Source organism: Notamacropus eugenii, chromosome 4, assembly GCF_028372415.1.
Source record: "Notamacropus eugenii isolate mMacEug1 chromosome 4, mMacEug1.pri_v2, whole genome shotgun sequence".
Taxonomy (NCBI): Eukaryota; Metazoa; Chordata; class Mammalia; order Diprotodontia; family Macropodidae; genus Notamacropus; species Notamacropus eugenii.
In genome coordinates, this window is record NC_092875.1 from 414,174,796 (window position 1) to 414,196,186 (window position 21,391).

The 21,391-nt window shown below is 35.6% G+C and overlaps 1 protein-coding gene across 1 annotated transcript in view; it reads left to right on the forward strand.

The window, feature by feature from the left end:
* Positions 1–21,391, forward strand: part of HCN1 (hyperpolarization activated cyclic nucleotide gated potassium channel 1) — a 624,487-nt gene that overhangs the window by 519,562 nt on the left and 83,534 nt on the right. Inside the window, exon 6 of the mRNA XM_072605676.1 lies at positions 12,044–12,284. Within this exon, the coding sequence (XP_072461777.1) occupies positions 12,044–12,284 (241 nt within the window). The remainder of the gene's footprint in view (positions 1–12,043; positions 12,285–21,391) is intronic.

Sequence of the window (21,391 nt, forward strand, 5' to 3'; positions counted from 1 at the left end):
TATTTACCAAGGCAGCAAAGAACTAAGACTAAATTAAATGCAAACTTCATTTGTATTCATAATTTAAAGTTTGAAATTTGATTGAATGTAGAGAAATTAAATTAGATGCAAAAAATATTTAGCCACAAGAAAGGCTAAACAAAATTTTTATGTGTGTATTTCAAAGCTCAGTAGTTGTCATATATATAACATAATCAGTCAGATTTCATTTAGACCACTTAGTTATTTTATTCCATTTTTACTACTGAGATACTTTCGGCCATTTTTTTAAACTCAGAATAAAATGTCTTCTAACCTATGATATAGTTGGATTTCTAAACCAATAATATTTAGAGATTTTTAAAATAATGGTCTTTGTCTCCAAACCCCTTCTCTCAAAACTTCAGACACCAAATATTTCCCTTTCCTATGAATTAAGCCCTGAACAAAAACTTACAGAAGTTTGTCAAATTTGTCAAATCAAAATCAGAAACCTTCCTCTTCTATTTTTCATTTTTATTTAGCATCAAATCCAATATTGAAAAGGTCTGCTTTAAATTTATTCCTTTAAATTTTGTATTAAACATTATATAGCAAGTTCTAAAGCATGTGGTTTTGGGGAAGAATCTATGCTATATACATAGGCAGCAGGGTTGAGTGAAAAGAGGACTAAATTTGGAAGTACAGGACTGAAGTATAAATCGCTGAAAAGTCACTTATTACCTTTGATCATTTGGACAAAGCTTTTAGTAAGTTTTTTTTTGTTGTTGTTGCTGTTTAGTCATTTTTCAGTTGTCTGACTTTTTGTGCCCCCCCCCCCTTGGAGGTTTCTTGGCAAAGATACTGAAATGGTTTGCCATTTCCTTCTCCAGGTTACTTTACAGATGAGGAAACTGAAGCAAACAGCACAAAGTGAATTGATCACACACAGCTAAGTAATGATCAGAAAACCAGATTTGAACTCAGAAAGAGGAATTTTTTTCTAATTCTAGGTCATATACTCTATCCACTGTGCCACCCAGCTCCCCTCTTAACATTTTAGGGCTTCAATTTCCTCATAAGAAAAAGAGAGGAGTGGGCTAGATGACTATCAGGTCCATTCCAACTACAGTTCAATGATCCTATGATTAAAAGTTTTTTAATCAGAAAAACTGTAAAAATTGCACCCAATGTCTTCATATCTAGCATCTAAAACATCTTTATTGAAAGAGAAGTCAAATGGGAAGAGAAAAATCACAATAATATATGAGATTTAGAGGACAGAAAAATCTATTTTTGTTTACCTTGTCAGTTACAGCTGATATAACATTATGCATGTGAGAATGCCCCTGAAGATCGAAATCTAATGGAAAAAAAAGATTCTAGTTCTAGGTAGAAACAATGAGAGAATATGCATCAACAATGAAAAGGACTATGTAGATGTTTCCTAACAAACGGGAAAAAGTTAAAATCAAAGACTCGATCAGTAGCTTTAAGAAAGTTCACTTCTCTTTGTGGCATTAAAGATTTTCATACTGATTTCATGTATTAGCTAAGGAAAAAAATATCATATTTTATGCATTGATTAATGGAATAATTATGCAGATGAATGAATTACCCATTTCAATGAAGACTGATTCTAACAGTGTGAAAACAATAGAAGTATGCTCTACAAAGAAGTAATATTCATTTTGGAGTTTATATGAATCTATGATCCGTGGCTGTGATAGGTTTTCTGTCTTGATGGTAGGAGATGTCACAATAGAAGCATTGACACTTGGCTATTTTATAGATCATGTAGAATGATGCTTAAGATTCTTTGAGCTAGACTTTAGCAAAATGTGAACTGATAATTAGCAGAAGAGCAAACTGGTTTTTGAAGAAGAGGAGGAACTAAAGACCAAATTGCCAGCATTTACTGGATTATGGAGAAAGCAAGGAAGTTCTAGAAAACAAACAAACAAACCAAAAAATATATCTACTTCTGCTTCACTGACTACACTAAAGCCTTTGTTTGTGTGGATCACAACAAAATGCTGCAACTCCATAAAGACATGGGAGTGCCAGATCATCTCATTTGTTTCTTGCCTGTATGTGAATTAGGAAGCAACAGTTAGAACTGAACACAACTGGTTTAAGATTGGGAAAGGAGTATGACAAAGGCTCATATTGTCTCCTTAATTAACTTATATGCAGGGTACATCAAACGAAATTCCAAGTTGGATAAATCAAAAGCCAGAATTAAGGTTGCTGGGAAAAATATCAACAATCTCCAATATGCAGATGACAGTACTCTGACGGCAGAAAGTGAAGAGGAATTAACAAACCTCTTAATGAGGGTAAAAGAGAAAAATGTAAAAGCTGCCTTGAAGCTTAACATTAAAAAAATGGAGGATCTTGGCAACTGGTCCCATCATTTTTTCGCAAATAAAGGGAGATTGGAAGCAATGTCAGATTTTATATTCTTGGTATCAGATATCATTGCAGATCATTACTGCAACCATGAAATTGAGACACTTGCTTTTTAGAAGGAAAGCTATGGCAAATGTGGACAATATACCAAAAAGCAGAGACAGGTCCATATGGTCAAAGCTTTGATTTTTTTCAGTAGCAATATATGACTGTGAGAGTTGGATTGTAAGAAAAGATGAAAAATTGATACTTTTGAATTCTGATGCTGGAGAAGATTTTTGAGAGTCACTTGGACAAAAAGAAGATCAAAACAGTCAAAAATTAAAGAAATTAACTATGACTGGAAGGAGAAATACTAAAGCTGAAGCTTAAATACTTTGTCCACATAATGAGAAGATGGGAATCATTGGAAAGAATTTGATACTGGAAAAGATGGAAGGCAAAATGGAAAGGGGATAGAAGAGCATGAGATAGATAATGTCATGGAAACAATGAATATGAAGTTGGACAGACCTTGAGAGATGGTGGAGGACATGCTATGGTCCATGGGGTCAAGAAGAGTTGGACATGACTGAACAACAACAACAAAAAAGCATCTAGAAACCTGAGCAGTTAATCAGCATGTGTTTATTAAATACCTTCTATTTGTCAGGTACTGTGGTAAATCCTGGCAATACAAGAAAAGACAGACACCTGGCCCTTGCCCTCAAGGAGTTGAGGTTCTTTTTGAGGAGACAGCATGTAATTAACTAGGGATATTCAAGACATATACAGAGTATATGAAAGGTAATCTCAGAAGGATGAACCCCAGTCAAGAAAGGGAAGAGGACTGGAGAAGGCTTCCTATATAAAATAGAATTTAAGCTGATTATCAAAGGAAGCCTGGGGAGCTAAGTGGAGAAGAGAAAGAAGATTGTTAATTTTTTCCTTTAGATGTTTTGGCATCACCATCCTTCCCTTGCCACCTTTATCATTGAAACTATACCAATTATAGTCATTATAGCCGTGTAATTATTGGAATCTTACTCATCAGAATGTTTGCCTACCAAATGTACTTTAAATCTTTTTTTTGTTTGTTTATTTGTTAAAATTGTAGCTGACTGATGAACCTCTAATGTCCTCTCCTGTTCAGTAGAATGACTAATGATTGATCTACTCAAAGAATTCTTGGATAAGGTATAGGGGAAGTACATTTTATTTATTGGAATAAATAAGTAAATATGGCACATTTAAAGCTGTGAAAATCAAACTAGCCTAGTGTGAAATGAAAATACTGACAATTTATCTAGATTTTCAACTCAGATTTTAATTATTTTTATAGCAGATGGAGTTTCCATGGTAACCACAGCGTAACATATAATAAAAACAATGTAAACTCCTGTGACTTTTTACCAAAAGTACATGAAGTTGAAAATTCAACCAAGCAATAAATGAAATACCATTAAATACTATGCTCTCAAACCTGGCACATGAGGGCAAATTTTGAGTTTAATTTCGCTTAAAATTGAAATGGTCTTGGGAAATATTTCCAATTTTCCTTTAAGCAAAATAATTAAACAAGAAAATGCTACTGTAACATGAGTAAAGTATTACAAAAGATTCAATAAAATCATCCCAAGATTCAACAAAAAATGGATTTGATCTGACCTTTTAGGAGAGCAGGTACAAATTCCTATTAATTCAAAGCTAACTGTTCTCTCTCCTAAAATATGAAATGGAATAAAAATACATTGATTTTCATATATAAAATGATATTTTCCCCTCAAAAGTGTAAACAGGAATAAATCTGGCCAGATAGATAGGCAGGATAGTGGGTAGAGGGCTAAAGAATCAAACTCAAGAAGACCTGATTTTAAATCAAGCCTTAGATACTGTGTGACTTTAGACAAGTCACCTTTGAGTTTTTTCAACTTCAAGATAGGGATAATAGGACACACATCCCAGCGTAGTTATGAAGATCAAATTATTACTTGAAGAGTACTTAACAGTTACCTGGAACATGATAGAAATTATGTAAATGCTGCTATTATTACTGCTTGACATAAATGCATTAGAAAATCTAGGTGCATCCCCAAGAGATCATAAAAATAGGAAAGGGTCCCACATGTACAGAAGTATTTATAACAGCACTCTTTGTGGTGGCCAAGAACTGGAAGTCAAGGGAATGCCCATCCATTGGGGAATGGCTGAATAAATTATGGTATATGAATGTAATGGAATACTATTGCGCCATAAGAAATGATGAACAAGAAGACTTCAGAGAGGCCTGGAAGGACTTATATGATCTGATGCTGAGGGAAAGGAGCAGAACCAGGAAAACTTTGTGCACAGCAACGACCACAGTGTGCGAGAGTTTTTTCTGGTAGACTTGAAATTTCGTAATAGCGCAAGAACTTATTTTTAAAAAAATCCCAACGGTGGTTTTCTAACGCAAAATGCCTTCCACACTCAGAGAAAGAAATATGGAAGTCATTCGCAGAATGTAGCAGATCATGTTTGTGTATGTGTATGTGTTTGTGTATCATGTTTTGATTTGTTATATGATTTCTTCCATTTATTTTAGTTCGACTACATAGCATGACTATAGTGAAACGTACTCAATAGGAAAGTATATGTAGAACCTATACAGAATTGTATGCTGTTGTGGGGAAGGAGATGGGGGGTAAGTGTGGGGGGGATAAAAATCTTAATTTTATGGCAGTGATTGTAAAACATTAAAAAATAATAATAATAATAATAAAATTAAATTAAAAAAAGAAAATCTAGGTGCAAGTGCTGAGTTAGATAATTACTAGCTATCTTATGATGGGCATGTGTTTCATACTCTCTAAACTTCATATTTCTCACCTAGAATAAAGGGCATAGTTATTTGTGGCAGATATCTCATAGTTTTATGTGAGGAAATTATTAGTAAACTTTAAAGTGTGCTATTTTCCCTTATTTTTTTTTCATTAAAATCCTTCAATTGGACCAGGCTTATACCAGTAGCAAAGAATCTTGCTTTATGATTTCCTTCCATATGTTCAACACTTACTACCCTCTGTCTTATTCTTTCTGTTCTATCCTCTGAAGTAAAATAGTCTCTTTTTATGTGGTAGCCTCCAATAGGCAAATCTTTGGCTCAGAAAATTTAAATGAAAATTTCAGGCAGTACGATAGACCTGAAGATTATACTTTTACTTTTGCTTCCTTTTTTAAACCACAACTCACAGGTATACAGGCATAAATAGAATCACCCCAGTTCTTCAGCAAATCCCAAGGAAAATAATACAATGTACCTCTCTAGCTTATTAGAGAAACTTTGCATCAAAATTCCGTGTCCCAAAGCATCCTAATCTTGTGTTAACCATAATCATTGTGTACAGAATCTGAATATCTGTCTCTATCAGTGTAAATGTTGTGATTTTGTCTTTTTTAAATCATTCAAAAATGAATTTTGTGCCTGCCAGTGTCATTTGAAAGTATGAACCTATGCAATGTCCTTAATGATGATGATGATGGTGAGGGCGGTGGGGAGGAGAAGAGGAGAAGGAAGGCATTAGCTATGGCAGCATTGGTCAGCAACTGTAACTGCAGGAACAACAGCTACGCCCTGAAACAAATTTCTGGATTTACTTTTGGTGAATATTGCTTGTAGAGACTCTGACATTCAATTCACTTTGGAATTTAATTTACTTGCCTGTACAATTTGTGGAATAATAGTTTTATCTAAAATATATATTTAATGTAAAATTATCATCTTTTAACATTATCAAAATGCTAGAAAAAAGATAATAATAGTCAATATTTATATAGAGCTTACTGTGTGCCAATATTTTAGATACTATGCTAAGTATCTGAGAATTTCAGTCTCATTTGACCCTTATAATAACCCTCGGAGGCAGGTGCTGCTCTTATCCCCATTTTGCAGATGAGGGAACTGAGGGAAGGAAAGTTTAAGTGACTTGTCAAGGGTGTGTGGGATAAAAAGACCCTTACTCAAAATTTTAAATAAGTGAAGAGGCTTCTCAATAAGAACAGAAAAATGATTTATTACAATTCTCCTGAGAAAGGGATGTCCTTCCACCAGGTCAGGGCATCTGATGGAAGGAGGCCACTTACAGAAATTGAAGCACAATTTTATACCCTAACATAGAGAATCCCACCTCCCCACTATCCCACTATCCTACCTCTCCATTGGCTGGGAGACAGGCTCACAATCTAAGTACGAAAAACTAAACAAACCCTGGGAAATCTTCACCTACCCCAACACAATGACCTCATCTAATATCTAACTTAGCTGCTAATGTGGCTTTAGTAAGGAGGGGATGGGGAGAAGCGGGAGCTGGTAGCATTGATGTGGCAACAGTACCACAAACAAAGGGGAGATTTGAGTAACTTCCAAGTTTCTGCCACAGCCCACAGCACTTTCACAAAGAAAGCTGGTAGCTGGGGGGGGGGGGAGGGAGACCAAGTGACAGTCCACAAGCCCTGTGTATCTGAAACTCAGGTATCCAGGGAGAGAGGCCTTATGGAAGAGAAATTTTATTTAGAAAATCCAGTATTCCCCTTATGAAAATTCTTCACAATCTCCTCATCTCACTCAAGGGTAACACAGTTAGTTATTGTCTGAGGCTGGATTTGAACTCAGGCATTCCTCACTCCAAGCCCAGAAGTCTCTCCATTGTACCACTGAGCTGGCATACATACATGCATACATACACACATATACATACATACATACATACATAAACACGTGTACATACATAGAAACACACATATATGTATACATATATGCTATATATGCTTCAAAATGGTATATTTTTCTCTAGAGAACATAAAATTATGCATACTTCTAATTTCTGTTATTTCATATACATATGAAATATATATGAGATATTTGGGCAGCTAGGTTGTGCAGTACATAGAGTGCCAGGACTGGAGTCAGGAAGATTCATCTGCCTGCATTCATATTTGACCTCCGATATTTACTATCTATGTAACCCTGAGCAAGTCACCTAACCCTGTTTGCCTCACTTTTCCCATCTGTAAACTGAGCTGGAGAAAAAAATGGCAAACCATTTCATTATCTTTTCCAAGAAACCCCAAATGAGGTCCTGAAGAGTTAGACACAACTGAAAATGACAACGATAACAAGAGATTTCCAATTTTTAAATGTTTTACTGTAGTCAAAATTATTTGATGCCAGTCAAAATTCCCTTTGATTAGAAGCACTTAGATGCAAAATGTTTGAAGGGAGAAAGGAAAGAAAACATTTTACTTAAATGATGAATTCTAAAACCTATTTTTTCTCAACTGCTGGGCAGTCATAGATTTGGCAACTGAATGTGGGATAAAACATCAAAGCTCTAAAGTATGTTTTTATTATTGTTATAATATTCCTGAATGTTCTTTCCCTTATTTTTTGTTTGTTCAATAGTCAAAAACATGCTATAAATGCAGTTATAATACATATGACATTGGTTTTTTTGGATAGGAAAAAAGTATGTTTAGGAGCTAAGTGTAGGAATAATGTTGGCCATAGTATGTATGGTTAAGTACCCCACTCTTTTCCTCCCTCCCCCCACTACTATTTGGATTGATTAAAGTAGCTTTCTGGCATATTTGGAGTTTAAATTCCACAGCACTGTGGGGGTGAAGGAACACTTGCTCTGATATTTTCATAGCTACTATTTCATCTGAAAGACTTCTTTGCTTGTTTGTCATGATGTAGTATAAAAACACCCTTCTTTAAACCTTTATGGGAGTTGAAGTACATACATTTGTGAGAAGATTATAAAATAACAGCTCTAATAGCAACAATTATATTCACACATATTAAAACAATAGGTATGCAAAGATAGGTCAGTCAGTCAATCAATGCACATTCATTGAGGACCTACTATAGGCACTGTACTAAGTGCTGAGAAAACAAATAACAAACAGAAAAATGTGCCTTCCCTCAAAGAGATGAGGGAGGACAACATATGAAAGGGAACTGAAAATAAGATGGGAGAAAGTCGTATGAATAAGGAGTGCAGCCTAGAGGAGAATGAAGATATAATTGGCCATGGGTATGTCCCTTAAAGTAGAGCTTCTGGGAAGGACCAGTCAATCCAAGGGAGAGGCCACAAGAGCAGAGAGTGGAGCAAGGATGAAAAGATTTCTGTGGTGTGGTAGAGAAAACCTTGTCTTTGTTTAACCATATGTCAACACCCCTTTGCCTTAAGAGATGTTACTCATAAGTTTCTCTGCTTGAAAAAAATTCTTTACATCCTGGCCACCCTTCAGGCGGCAAGTCAGTATTTGGTACTTAGCTAAGCTATATTTATACAGCCATTGGGTGGGCACATTCTCAGAGCCTTTCCATACTGGTAGTAACTCCCAGATCTTATGTTCTGCTACGATATACTTTGAGATCTCCAAAATCTGAACCCTTTTCATCAGAAGACTCTAGTAGAGGAAATCTACCCTTGCAATGACATTAAAAAAAGAAAATCACATGCTTTGCTGATCTTGGAGTAGGTCAGTAGTATTCACCATGTATATGAAGGACAGTCCATGCATGAAAATATATGCCCTATTTTATAAATGAGACATTTAAATACTAAGAGATGTATAAATACCAAGAGATTTGCCCAGGGGTCATGCAACAGTTCAATGGAAGTATCATTTTGTATCTCTAGTTAACAGTGATGCTAGCAGGGATAATTATAACAACAGCTAAATTATGCCTTTGAAGAGCTTATGGGGATTATTAACTTCTCCAAGTATATGTTCCCCAAGGATTTTTACCTTCCTGTGCTCTTTTGGAATGTGGCATTTAGGAAAAAAATATATAAACGTTCTAGTTCACTTCCAGATTTATCAAAATACTTCTTTACTTAACTTTTAGGTCCCCAGTATAGGCAAATGAAGTCTCCAGTGAAAATTAGAGAAGCTATTAAGATCTCTTAAGGGGGCATTTAGATTCAAAGAAAACCTCATTCTGATTCCATCTGTTTCCTCCTTACATATCTGAAAGCTTTGCATAGCTTAAATTAGATGGTGTTCATATAGAATTTAAAAAAAATATGGAGAAATAAGATGAGAGAATTCATCAATATCTAAAATGTGATCCTTTGAGTACCAGTGACTAAGCAGAGTTTATCAGTCAATAAGCATGTATTAAGTGTCTGTTGTTTAAATTGCGTCCAACTCTTCATGACCCCATTTGGGAGTTTTCTTCTCAAAGATCCTGGAGTGGTTTGCCATTTCCTTCTCCAGTTCATTTTACAAATGAGGAAACTGAGTCAAACAGGGCTAAGTGAATTGCTCAGGGTCACACAATCAGTAAGCATCTGAGGCCAGGTTTTAACTCAGGTATATAAGCCTGCTTCCATGCCCACATCACCTAGCTGCCCCATTAAGTGCCTACTGTGTGTCATGCACTGATTCTGGGCTGGTCACACACACACCAAATTTTAAAAAACCCCTGACCCCCAAAAAGTTTCACTCTAAATGAGAAATTACATGAAAATAAATAGATCATTACAAGATACATAAAGATATACAGTAGGTAACTTTAATGGGAAGCTGGGAGAATAGAAAAGGCAGTCTGCTGAAGCTGGAATTTACCCTGCTCCTTGAAGGAAGCCAGGGACTCTCAGAGGGAGAAGTGAGGAGGGAGAAGATTCTAGGGATCAGACTGCCAGTGAAAGGCCCAGATGGAGTATCTTGTGAGAGAAAATGCGAGTGGGCCAGTATTGCCAGGTCATAGAGTGAAAAAAGGGAAGTAAAATGCAAGGAGACAGAGAAAGTGGTGGAGTGCCAAATGGGGAAGAACTTTAAATGTCAAACAAAGGATTTTTCGTTTCATTCCAGAGTCAATGGGCAGCCATTGGAGTTATAGAGTAGAAAGGAAATGAGTTTAGCTCCATGCAGTGTGTATTGTAGTGGTTAAATACTTGAGTCAGGAAGACCAAAGAGAAGGCTATTGCTATAATCTAGGTGAGAAGTAATGAGGACCTGATGAGAACCTTTAAAGATAATATTAATTCTAATACATAAAGGAAAATTGAAAAGGCCATTAAAATACTTCAAATTATTTTCTATTACAGCAAGATGATAGAACCGTGATAAAGAAAGTGGAATGTCCACACTGCACATTAAATAAAGATTAGATCATAGATCTTTCTCTAAATGACTAGATGGCACAAGGATAGAGTGTAAGACCTGGAGTAAAGAAGCAGAATCTCTGAGTTCAAATCTGGCCTCAGACACTTACTAGCTGAGTGATCCTGGCCTAGTCATTTAATCCTGCTTGCCTCAGGTTCCTCATTTGTAAAATGAGTTGGAGAAGGAAACAGCAAACAACTCCAGTAGCTTTGCCAAGAAATGCTTAAATGGGGTTGGACACAATTGAAAAATGACTGTACAACAACAAAGACCATAGACCTAACGGGAAGGATACTTAGACACTCTTTAGTTCAACTTTGTCACTTTGGAAATGACGAAACTGATGCCCAGAGAGGGTAAATGACTTGCTTAAGGTCATACAGGTGGGAAGTGAGAGAGACAGAATTTGTACCCATGTCCTGTGACTCCAAACTCCAGTTTTCATCTTCCAATACCACGAATAATATCATCTGCATTTATATAGGACTTTAAGATTTAAAGGAGGTTTTCATCACAACAACCCTAAGAGATAGTAATGAAAGTATTATTATCCCCATTTAAAAAAATAAGAAAATAGTCTCAGAGGGTCTTCCACATGGCCAAAGAGGTAATAAGAACCCTATGAAGCATCTGAACCCGTGTTGAATATCGCTCTTCATAGAATAGGACTACACTTTCTCCCCATCCACTAAAAATGGAAAACCAAACCCTAAACCTCCCCTTTACCACTCTTTGCTTCAGTATTTTAGTCGAATGGGTGCAGACACACATGTCCAATTTGGTTAAGTTCTGCGTGGCCTTAGACCCACAGAATAGAAAGAGAACAGCAGAATTAGCAAGCCTGACACACAAACTGCAGACCCTTTCAGAGTTTATGTCAGAACACGGGGCGGAGGTGGGGAGGAAGAAGGGGAAATAGCTGTTTTTCCTAGTGTGGCCCATTACATGACAACCAGAGCAGAACCAAAATCCATTCTAAAGAATGGTGGCTTTTTCTTTTCAGTTGTTCTGAACAGTGGGATCTAGCTATACCATTACCTTTTGTTCCCAGAGATCAGGAGATCATTTTTTGTGACCTTTTGCTCAGGTATCCATGGTCACTGATGCTGGGTGGAGAGTTTTGATTAAAAATAACAGTAATGGTAATCCTTGTGCCTGGCAGCTGGGTATTTGTCTCAGTATTACTAATATGAGTACAAGGTAAGAAAATTAAAATTATACTAAAGAAAAGCTTGTACCATGCATTTCATAATACTGCATTTAGTAGGAAATGATTAGACATTTTTTTCTTTCCTGAAAAGGTTATGAAAATGACTAGAATTTCTGACATTTTCTAAACTCTAAAGCTTGAAATGCTAAAAATCTGGCAGAGTTTTTGAAAAATATGTGCTATCTGAGAACTTGAATTTATATTTCTAACTTCTAAATGTGATTTCAATGACCCATCCTGTTTTGTTTTTTTTTTTAATAATATGCTTGCTTGGATAGCTCATCTCCATCTTAATATTTTTTCCTTCTTTTTCTTTTCACCTTTTAGGAGATAGTCAACTTCAACTGTAGGAAATTGGTGGCCACTATGCCGCTTTTTGCAAATGCTGATCCCAATTTTGTGACTGCCATGCTGAGCAAACTAAGGTTTGAGGTATTCCAGCCAGGAGATTATATCATTCGAGAAGGAGCTGTGGGCAAGAAAATGTACTTCATCCAGCATGGTGTGGCTGGTGTCATCACTAAATCCAGTAAAGAAATGAAGCTGACAGATGGCTCTTACTTTGGAGGTAAGTAAAAAGGAAATGCAACTAAAATACAAAATAAAAATTTCAGTTATAATTTGACTATACAGGACACCTGGGTTTGTTAATGTTATTGTTGAATGTGGATTCCTGCTTAGATTTTGATAGGAGATTGTTGTATAACATGTTTTCATAATACAGAAGCTCAGTGAACACGAATTTGGTATTTACAACACCATGGGTTTTTAGTTTGCTTGTTTGTTTGTTTTTTTAGTACAGGACATTTCCTTTTGAGGAAAACGCTTTCTAATGAGCCTAGAATCATAGAATTTTAGAGATGGAGTGATGCTTAAAGAATGAGTCACTTTCACTTCATGTAAATATGTCTTTGATGCTTTTTGGGGTATCTTTAATGTCATATGTTTGAACTGTACCATCAATAGAACCCATGCTTTGTAACCAAGAAGTTGGTGTTGTTGTTTAGTCACTTCAGCTATGTCTGACACTTTGTGAACCCATCTGAGGCTTCCTTGGCAAAGATACTGGAATGCTTTGCTATTTCATTCTCCAACTCATTTTACAGATGAGGAAACTGAGGCAAACATGTGACTTGCCCAGGATCTCACAACTACTAAGTGTCTGAGGCAAGAAATAAATTTGGTAAGATCAATCTTCCTGACTCCAAGCCTGGCACTCTATCCATTGTACAATCTAGTTATTTCCAACCAAAAAGTAGTTAAGCAGAATAAATGGACACCTTGGTCACATCTGAGAGCACATGTATCTTTTCAGCAGTGTGGCATAGTGAAGGGACAGACCACTGAATTTGAAGCTGGGAAGACTTGGGTTAGAAACCCACCTCAGATACTTGTTGAGTGACGCTAGGCAAGTCACCTAAATTCTCTAAATATCAGTTTATTGGTAAATATAAGAAATTATATTTAATGACCTCAAAAGTTCCTTCCAGCTCTAAATCTATGATTTTGTTTTTATATATTATGTGCTACCTTTTTATTGAAAAGAAGACTAGTCATGGTTAGTTCTCTAGAATCTTTCTTGTTTTATAGGTGAGGAAACCAAGGTACAGATATATTAAATAGTGTGCTCAAGGTAACACAGCTAGTTGGTGGCAAAGAAAGGATCTCTAGAACTTGGTCTTTTTATATGACACCAAAATGTCTCTCTAATATTAGGAAGAAAGAGTCTTTTTGAAATATATCAACAATGTGCAAGTAGGATTTATAATACTTTTGTCCCAAAAGAGTGACTTGATGGGAAGAGAAGTGTCTGAGTAAGAAACAAGTGAGCACTGTTTCAGCCACATTGGTAGCTGTCATGGAAGCTTGAAGATCAAAGGGCATAAAGGAGAGTTACAAAGGCAATATACTTTATAGAAGCAAATGATTAAAGACGTTATGCAAGAGGATAGAAGACTGTATTCATAAAGATGAAATAGTATGAGAATGCAAAGTGAATTTGATGAATAAATAAGGAAAAAGAGATTTTAAGAGCTGAATAATAAGAATGAATTTTTAAAATATGTATTTTTGGAAACAGCAGAAGAGAATGGTAAAAAGCAAGAAGCTAAGAAGAAAATAAAACAGAGATAAGTCACAGGGAAAGGATAAAATGTGAAACTTAGAAAATAAGAGTATCTAGCCATCACAATTTAGAAATAGGACTAGCTGTCAGGTATGTACAGGAAAGTACAAAACATTCACTGGGCTTGCAAGTTTCTGTGGTGGAGTTGACAGAAATTATTCTCAAGTGAGAGATAAAAGATTTAGGAAAAGAGATAAGGCGATCACCCTTTTTCACAAGTTTCAGGGAGAAGCAAGATATCCAGAAGGAGAGGAGAAAACAGTAGAGTAGGTACAATGTATAAAAAAGAAATGTTGACAAAGCTAAAGCTGTAGATTTAGGACAGTGGTGATGTCTTCAGGACATGGGACAGTAAAATCCCCATGTAGTTGTAGAAAAGAAATAGAAAATAGAACAAAAAATAGAAGAAAACTGTTTAATAATAATGGAAAATAGTGAAAGAGGAAGAAGAACCCTTATAGGGAATTCTAAATGTTACAAAGTGGAAATAAGTGTCAGTAGAAACCATGGACAAGTCAGAAGTTTTTGAACAGTTTTCTAAAAACAAAACAACAGATCCACAGAGGGGCATGTGTCAAGCACTGTGATTTGTGTAATTTACAAATATCTCATTAGGTTTTTACAAAAACCTGAGAGGTAGATACTATTACGGTCTCTTTTATACTTGAAGCAGGCAGAATGTAAGTGATTTTCCCAGGTTTGCAAAGCTAGAAAGTGTCACACTGTGTTTGAACTTGTCTTTCTGACTCCATGTCCAGTATTCTATCTACTTCACCATCTAGCTGTCTGAGGAGCATTGACCAATAAAAAAGGGCATACATAATAAGTCAGGAAAACCAAGAAGCAGAGATGTGGAGGGAAATGCATTGTGGACATAGAGGACAGTCAGAAAAAAGTGCCCAGTGTTAAAAAAAAAATAAAGATTTGGTTTATGGAACAAAAGGTAACCAATGTCACAGAATCAAAGAATGTGTGACAGGGACTAACATGTAAAAGGCCAAAAAAGGTGGGAGGGGGCTAGATTATGAGTGACTTTGAATGCCAAACAGAGGACTTTGTATTTGATTTGGGAGGTGATATGGAGCTATTGAGTGCCCCCAATAGTAACAGGGAAATTTCACAACAGATCACAAGATTACAGGGGTCTCTTTGCTAGCACTGGGGGAAGGACTCTGTTGCTTTGCCCATACTCAGATCTGAGCTGTAGTCCTAGGTGATTATCCCAGGGTGAGGAGAAGTAGTAACTTACCAGAGCTTGTGACTTCAGCAGAGGAGTTACCCTCATCAGAGCTCCAGTTCAGAAAAAAAAAAATAGTGCTTGTGGTCGCTCACAGAACTAAGGACAGGCTTGTAGAGGAGTAGACAGCTCTCTTCAGATCATACCCCCTTGGAAGAACTGAAAATTTTCAGGTCCTGAGAAGTATATCTAAAAGCAGCTGCACAAAAGCCCTGAATCTTGGGACAGTGCATCCTTCACCCTGGAAGCAGAGCCCCACTTTAACAAAGAAAATGAGAAAACAAAAGGGAAAAAGAAATCTGACCATAGAAAGTTACTAAGGTGACAAGGAAGATGAAAACAGCAAGTCAAAGCTCATACATCCAAAGCCTCCAAGAAGAGTATGAGTGGGTCTCAGGCCATGGAAGGTGTTAAAAAGGATTTTGAAAATCAAGTAAGAAAGGTAGAAGAAAAATAGGGAAGAGAACCTAGAGTGATGAAAGAAAATCATGAAAAATGAGTTAACAGCTTGGTAAAGGAAATACAGAGAAAAAACCTGAAGAAAATAACACCTTTAAAAACAGAGTAGACCAAATGGTAAAAGAGGTACAAAAAATCAGTGAGGGCAATAATGCATTAAAAAGCAGAATTATTCAAATGGATAAAGAGACACAAAAATTCACTGAAGAAAAGAAATTCCATAAAATTACAACTGAGCAAATAGAAGCTAATGATTGCATAAGAAATCAAGAAACAATAAAACAAAGAATTAAAAAAATTAAAAAAGAAAGAAGACAGTATGAAATATCTTATTAAAAATATGTGACCTAGGAAATAGATCCAGGAGAGATTATTTTAAAATTATTGAATGGCCTAAAAGACATGGTAAAAAAATAAAAGAGCCTAAAAATCATATTTCAAGAAATTATCGAGGAAAATTATCCTAATGTTCTAGAACCAGAGGATAAAACTAAATTGATCTAATTTAGTTTAGATGTAAACTGATCACCTCCTCAAGTTGAACTGTTTACATTCCTAAATGGAAAGATGACACTTGTAATTCATAAGAACTTTCTCATTATTATGCAGTTAGAAGGAATATATATATATATATATACATACATGCATGCATACATATATACATACATACATACATACATACATATGCACATTTACATACATACAGAGACATAAAGGAATTATTTTCTTCACTGAGCTTTTGGACATCCTTTTCCATTTGACCAATTCTGCTTTTTAAGGCATTCTTCTCCTCATTGACTTTAGACCTCTTTTGCCATTTGGGTTAGTATATTTTTTAAGGTGTTATTTTCTTTAGTATTTTGGGGGTCTCCTTTAGTAAGCAGTTGACTCATTTTTCATTATTTTCTTACATCACTTTCATTTTTCTTCCCAATTTTTCCTCTACTTCTCTTACTTGATTTTCAAAAATCTTTCTGAGCTCTTCCATGGACTTTGACCAATTCATGTTTTTCTTGGAGTCTTTTGATATAGGAGCTTTAACTTTGTTGTCTTCTTCTGGTTGTATGTTTTGATCTTCTTTGTCACCAAAGTAAAATTCTATAGTCTGATTTTTCCCATTGTTTGCTCATTTTTCCAGGATATTCATTGATTTTTTTAACTCTTTGTTAAGGTTGCACTCTGCTTTCAGTGTGGAGGGGTGTACTACTCCAAGCTTCTAGAGTTTTGTCCAATTGTTTTCAGAGATGTTTCTAGGGACCAGCAAATTTTCAGTTCTTCCAAGATGATATGATGAAAAGGAGAGGTGTTTACTTCTCTCTTGATATGTGCTCTAATCTGTGAGTGAACACAAGTACTCTTTTTTTTTGCCTTGAAACTGAAGAGGATTCCTTCTCCACTGCTGCCACAAGCTCTGCCATTCTTTGCCCCAGGACTGCCACTGAGATCCAGATCCAGATCCAAGCATGAGCAAAACAAGATAATCCTGCCTAAGTGCCAACAAAGAGATCCCTGCAATCACTTTCTGATTGGCTGCTTGATCTCCCCTCTGTCTGTGGCTAGAGAGCTCCAGAACCAACATCTGCTACTACTGCCACCACCAAGGACTAGGGCTGGACCACACTCTTTTCTCGACAATGTCTTATAGACCTTTCTTACTGACCTTCTAAACTGTCTTTGGCATTTTGTGGGCTGAGAAGTCTGAACACAACCACAGATGCCAATGATTCAGTTCCCTTATGCCAACTCCAGATTTGCTGGGGCCTGGTTGCAGCCCATGCTGGATTGCACTCTTCTCCCAGACTGGTGCAACAGACCTTTCCTGTTGCCCTTCCAGGTTGTCTTGGGCTGAAAATTTATTTTGCTATGTCATTTTGTGGGTTCCATGGCTTTGGTATTTGTTTAGAGTTATTTTACAGGTATTTGGAGGGGTTTTTGGGGAGAGCTCAAGCAAGAACCTGTTTTTACTCTACCATCTTGGCTCCATCTCCACACACACACACACACACACACACACACACACACATAGATATAAATATAGACAGAGGACACAGGTGTGAATGGAATGAAGGAAGGATATCTAAAAAAATGAAATTAGGGGATGAGAAAGAAATGTCATTGGAGAAAGAGAAGAGGAGAAGTAGAATGGGGCAAATTATCTAACCAGAAAAAGCTTTTACAGTGGAGGGGAAACTGAAGGAGTTCAGAAGAGTGAGTGAACCTTACTCTCATCAGAATTGACTCAAAGAGGGAATAACATACACACTCAATCGGGTATTGAAATCTATCTTACCTACAGGAAAGGAGAAGGGAAGGGATAGAAGGGAGAACAGATTGGGGCAGGCAGTAGTTAGAAGCACAACACTTTTAAGGAAGGACAGGGAACAAAATAAACAAAAGGGGGAATAGGATATAGGGAAACAGAATTAGGATCCACCGCTGTGAAAAAAAAGTGAAGCAAGTTTCTCTGATAAAGGCCTTATTTCTCAAACACATTTTGAACTGACTTAAAAAAACATAAGAGCCATTCCCCAAATGATAACGTATGAACAGTTTTCAGATGAAGTAATAGAAGCTATCTATAGCCATGTGAAAAACTCTAAATCATTATTGTTTGTTGAAATGCAAATATATATTCATATGTGTGTTTGTGTGCGTATGTACACAAAAATATAGCATCTCATTTCTACTAGTAAAGAATTGGAAATCCCCATCAAATGGGGAAAGACTGAACAAATTGTGGTATGTGATTGTGATGGAATATTATTGTGCTCTAAGAAATGATAAGTAGGATGCTCTCAGAAAAACCTGGAAAGATATATAGAAGCTGATGCAAAATGACATGTACTAAAAAAATGAATAAACAAAATGACATGTACTGTATACATAGCAATGGCAATATTGTGAGATGATCAGCTATGAATGACTTAGCTATTCTCAGCAATGCAATGATCCAAGACAACTCTGAAGGATTTATTATGAAAAATGCTATTTATCCCCAGAGAAAGAATTGATGGTGCTAAATACAGATTGAAACATACTTTTTTTAAAACTTTATTTTTCTCGAGTTTTTTTTTTTTGCTGCGTTTTCTTTTACAACATGACCAATATAAAAATATGTTTTGCATTATTGCACACATATAACCCAGATGGAATTTCTTAGTTTATCCATGAGGGCAGTAGGTTGGAAGGAAGGGAGATAGTCTGGAACTTAAAGTTTTTTTCAATCTTAAAAATTATTTTTTACATGTAATTGGAGAAAATAAAATACTAAAAAAAGGAATAAACAGTAATAGGGAAATTTGAAAGGGTTGAAGGATTGGGGGGAGATGAGTTCAGGTTTTGCTTTGCTGAGTTTAACATGTCTACTGAATACTTACTTTAAAATGTTTTATAGGCATTTGACAATTTGAGACTGGAGGTCAGCAGAAAAGTTACAGTGGGATTAATAGATTTGAGAATTATTAACTTAGAGATGATAATTAAATTGATAGGAGCTGAGATCACCCACTTAAATAGTACGTAAGGAGAAGAAAAGAGGGCTGAGGACAGAGCCTGGGAGCCACAGTAGGAGAGCATGAGGTTTCAAAAAAGGAAACTGACAAGGAATAGTTAAATAGGCATGAGGAGAAGGAGAGAAGAGTATTCTGAAAAGCTAGAGAAATGAGACTATCAAAGAGAAAGGGTGACCAACAGTATCAAAGAGTGCAGAGAGATCAAGAAGAATGAAGGGTCAGAAAAGGATATTATTAATACAGAACCACAGAGCATAGAAACACAGCCCAGAAAGTTAACACTACAATTTAATAGATTGGTTTTTTTTCTCTTGTGTGTTTATTCTAATTTCTTCTCCTTGCCTATCTCTTGATGTTTTCTTAATTTCATTTTCTTGGTTTTAAGAGATAAATGCTTATGAGTTAATAATAGGGATAGGCTAAGTCCATGACTTAAATATTATTACTGTGTATAACATATGGTACCTATTATCAAATTTTGTGTATATTTTAATAGCATTATTCCTAAATCCTCAATCCGATGCCTGAACACTCTGTGGAGTTTATCCTGGGCTCTCTAAGGGCATAGCAACAAAGCCTACTATCTGAAAAGTTCAATCATTCTGGAAAGGTCTCAATTATTTTCTTGAAAACAGCAAGTATGTTTTCTGATATTCAACCTACCTAATAAGAGAGGCTTATTGTTAGTAGACTAGTAACTTTTAGTGATAAATTCTTTAGTCGTGATACCTATGGATCATCAATAAAACTATAGCCTGGCTCATAGCCCTGTGTGCCCCCTTTCTAATTCTAAAATAGGGACAGAGATTTCTACAATCTCAGTTTTTAGATAGTCTATAGACTTCAATTTGATTTTTGGTTTTTCTGATGATCAATGGATCAATATACTACTAGAAGTGTATTATATATTATCATTATTAATTATATTTATATATATATGAAATATATAACATTTTATTATAAGTGAAATTAGGAAAAAGAAGGAAGTTACATTTAAATGGAAGGTTGACTCAAGGGAATTTGTTGGAGGGAAACAAAAAGGATGGCAAGATTAATTTTATTTTATATCCAAATGAAACGAAACAATTCCAGGTAATATTTTATCATCTTATGTTTCACTCCTTATGATATGCATTTGCAAAAAGACTACCATGAAAACAATTCCATCTTATGCGCCAAAATCGATCACAAAGAATGAAGTAGAGAATTTCTTTCAGAACCCCTCAAATTGTATCAGTATGTATTTAGATTCTCAGTGACTTCAAAATAAAGGGGAGAATAGGTGAAAATGGCAAGAAACATATTGAAAAATGGTTCAGGAATAAGTACTTGAGAGCAGCTAAAATTTTATAGAATACATGAATGTCTTGCATCTCTATTTCATGGAAATTTTCTTTGAGAATGTAATTTCTACACACTAGGAATGGGGAGCACTGAATAGTGTTACAGAAGGAAAACAGATTTTAAGATGCTACAGAGACTCATTATAGATATGGATGTGATTCCTGACTTGTTAAGATGAAAGTATTATATAATTATATAACAACAACAGTAACACTATGAGAAAAGTGTAGAGCATACAGTTGAAATAATTTTATCCTGACTTATTCAAAGAAGTTATTGAGAATGAAAAATTAGTAATGTATGATAGAAAAAGCAATAATGCCTGTTACAATAAATTGATATAAAACCTGTGCATGCAGACCTATGTACGTAAACTTATATACATAAAGTGCCATGAGTAGAGATCAAAAAAGCTTTAATATCTTAGACAGGAAACACAAATTAATTGTCAAGTTGAGAGAGATGACAACTAAGGACAATCAGTATTTGTAATATAAATTTGTTCTATGATTCTTATGAATAAAGATAATGGAAGATCATTAATTATTATTAATCTTCCATTATAAAAAGTGTTGCCTTATAAAATAAAGAGAAAGTATAAAGAGTAAAATCAGTTTAAAGAATTCTTGGCAAGGGACCCAACTAAGTGAAGTCAACATGAGGATAAAAGTGGAACGAGGGAAACAAACAAACAAAGAAACATGGAAAAGATCTTCAAATCATTCTTTAAGAAATTAACTCCATCAAGGACAGTAGAACCACACACTTCCTAGCAGTTCCATAGTAGTAGGTGCTTAATAAATGATTATTGACTGGCTATACTGAGCCTCTACTATACCAGTCACATATGCATTTATAAAGAAGGTAAATCACTAAAGAGATAAAAGATGTGAAAAGTCACCAGATTGGCCTCAGTTGTTATATAAAGATGAATGCATTGCTGTATGCTGTATAGCTGTGAGGGTGTTGAAGGATAGTTTCACTTGATATCTTGTGTT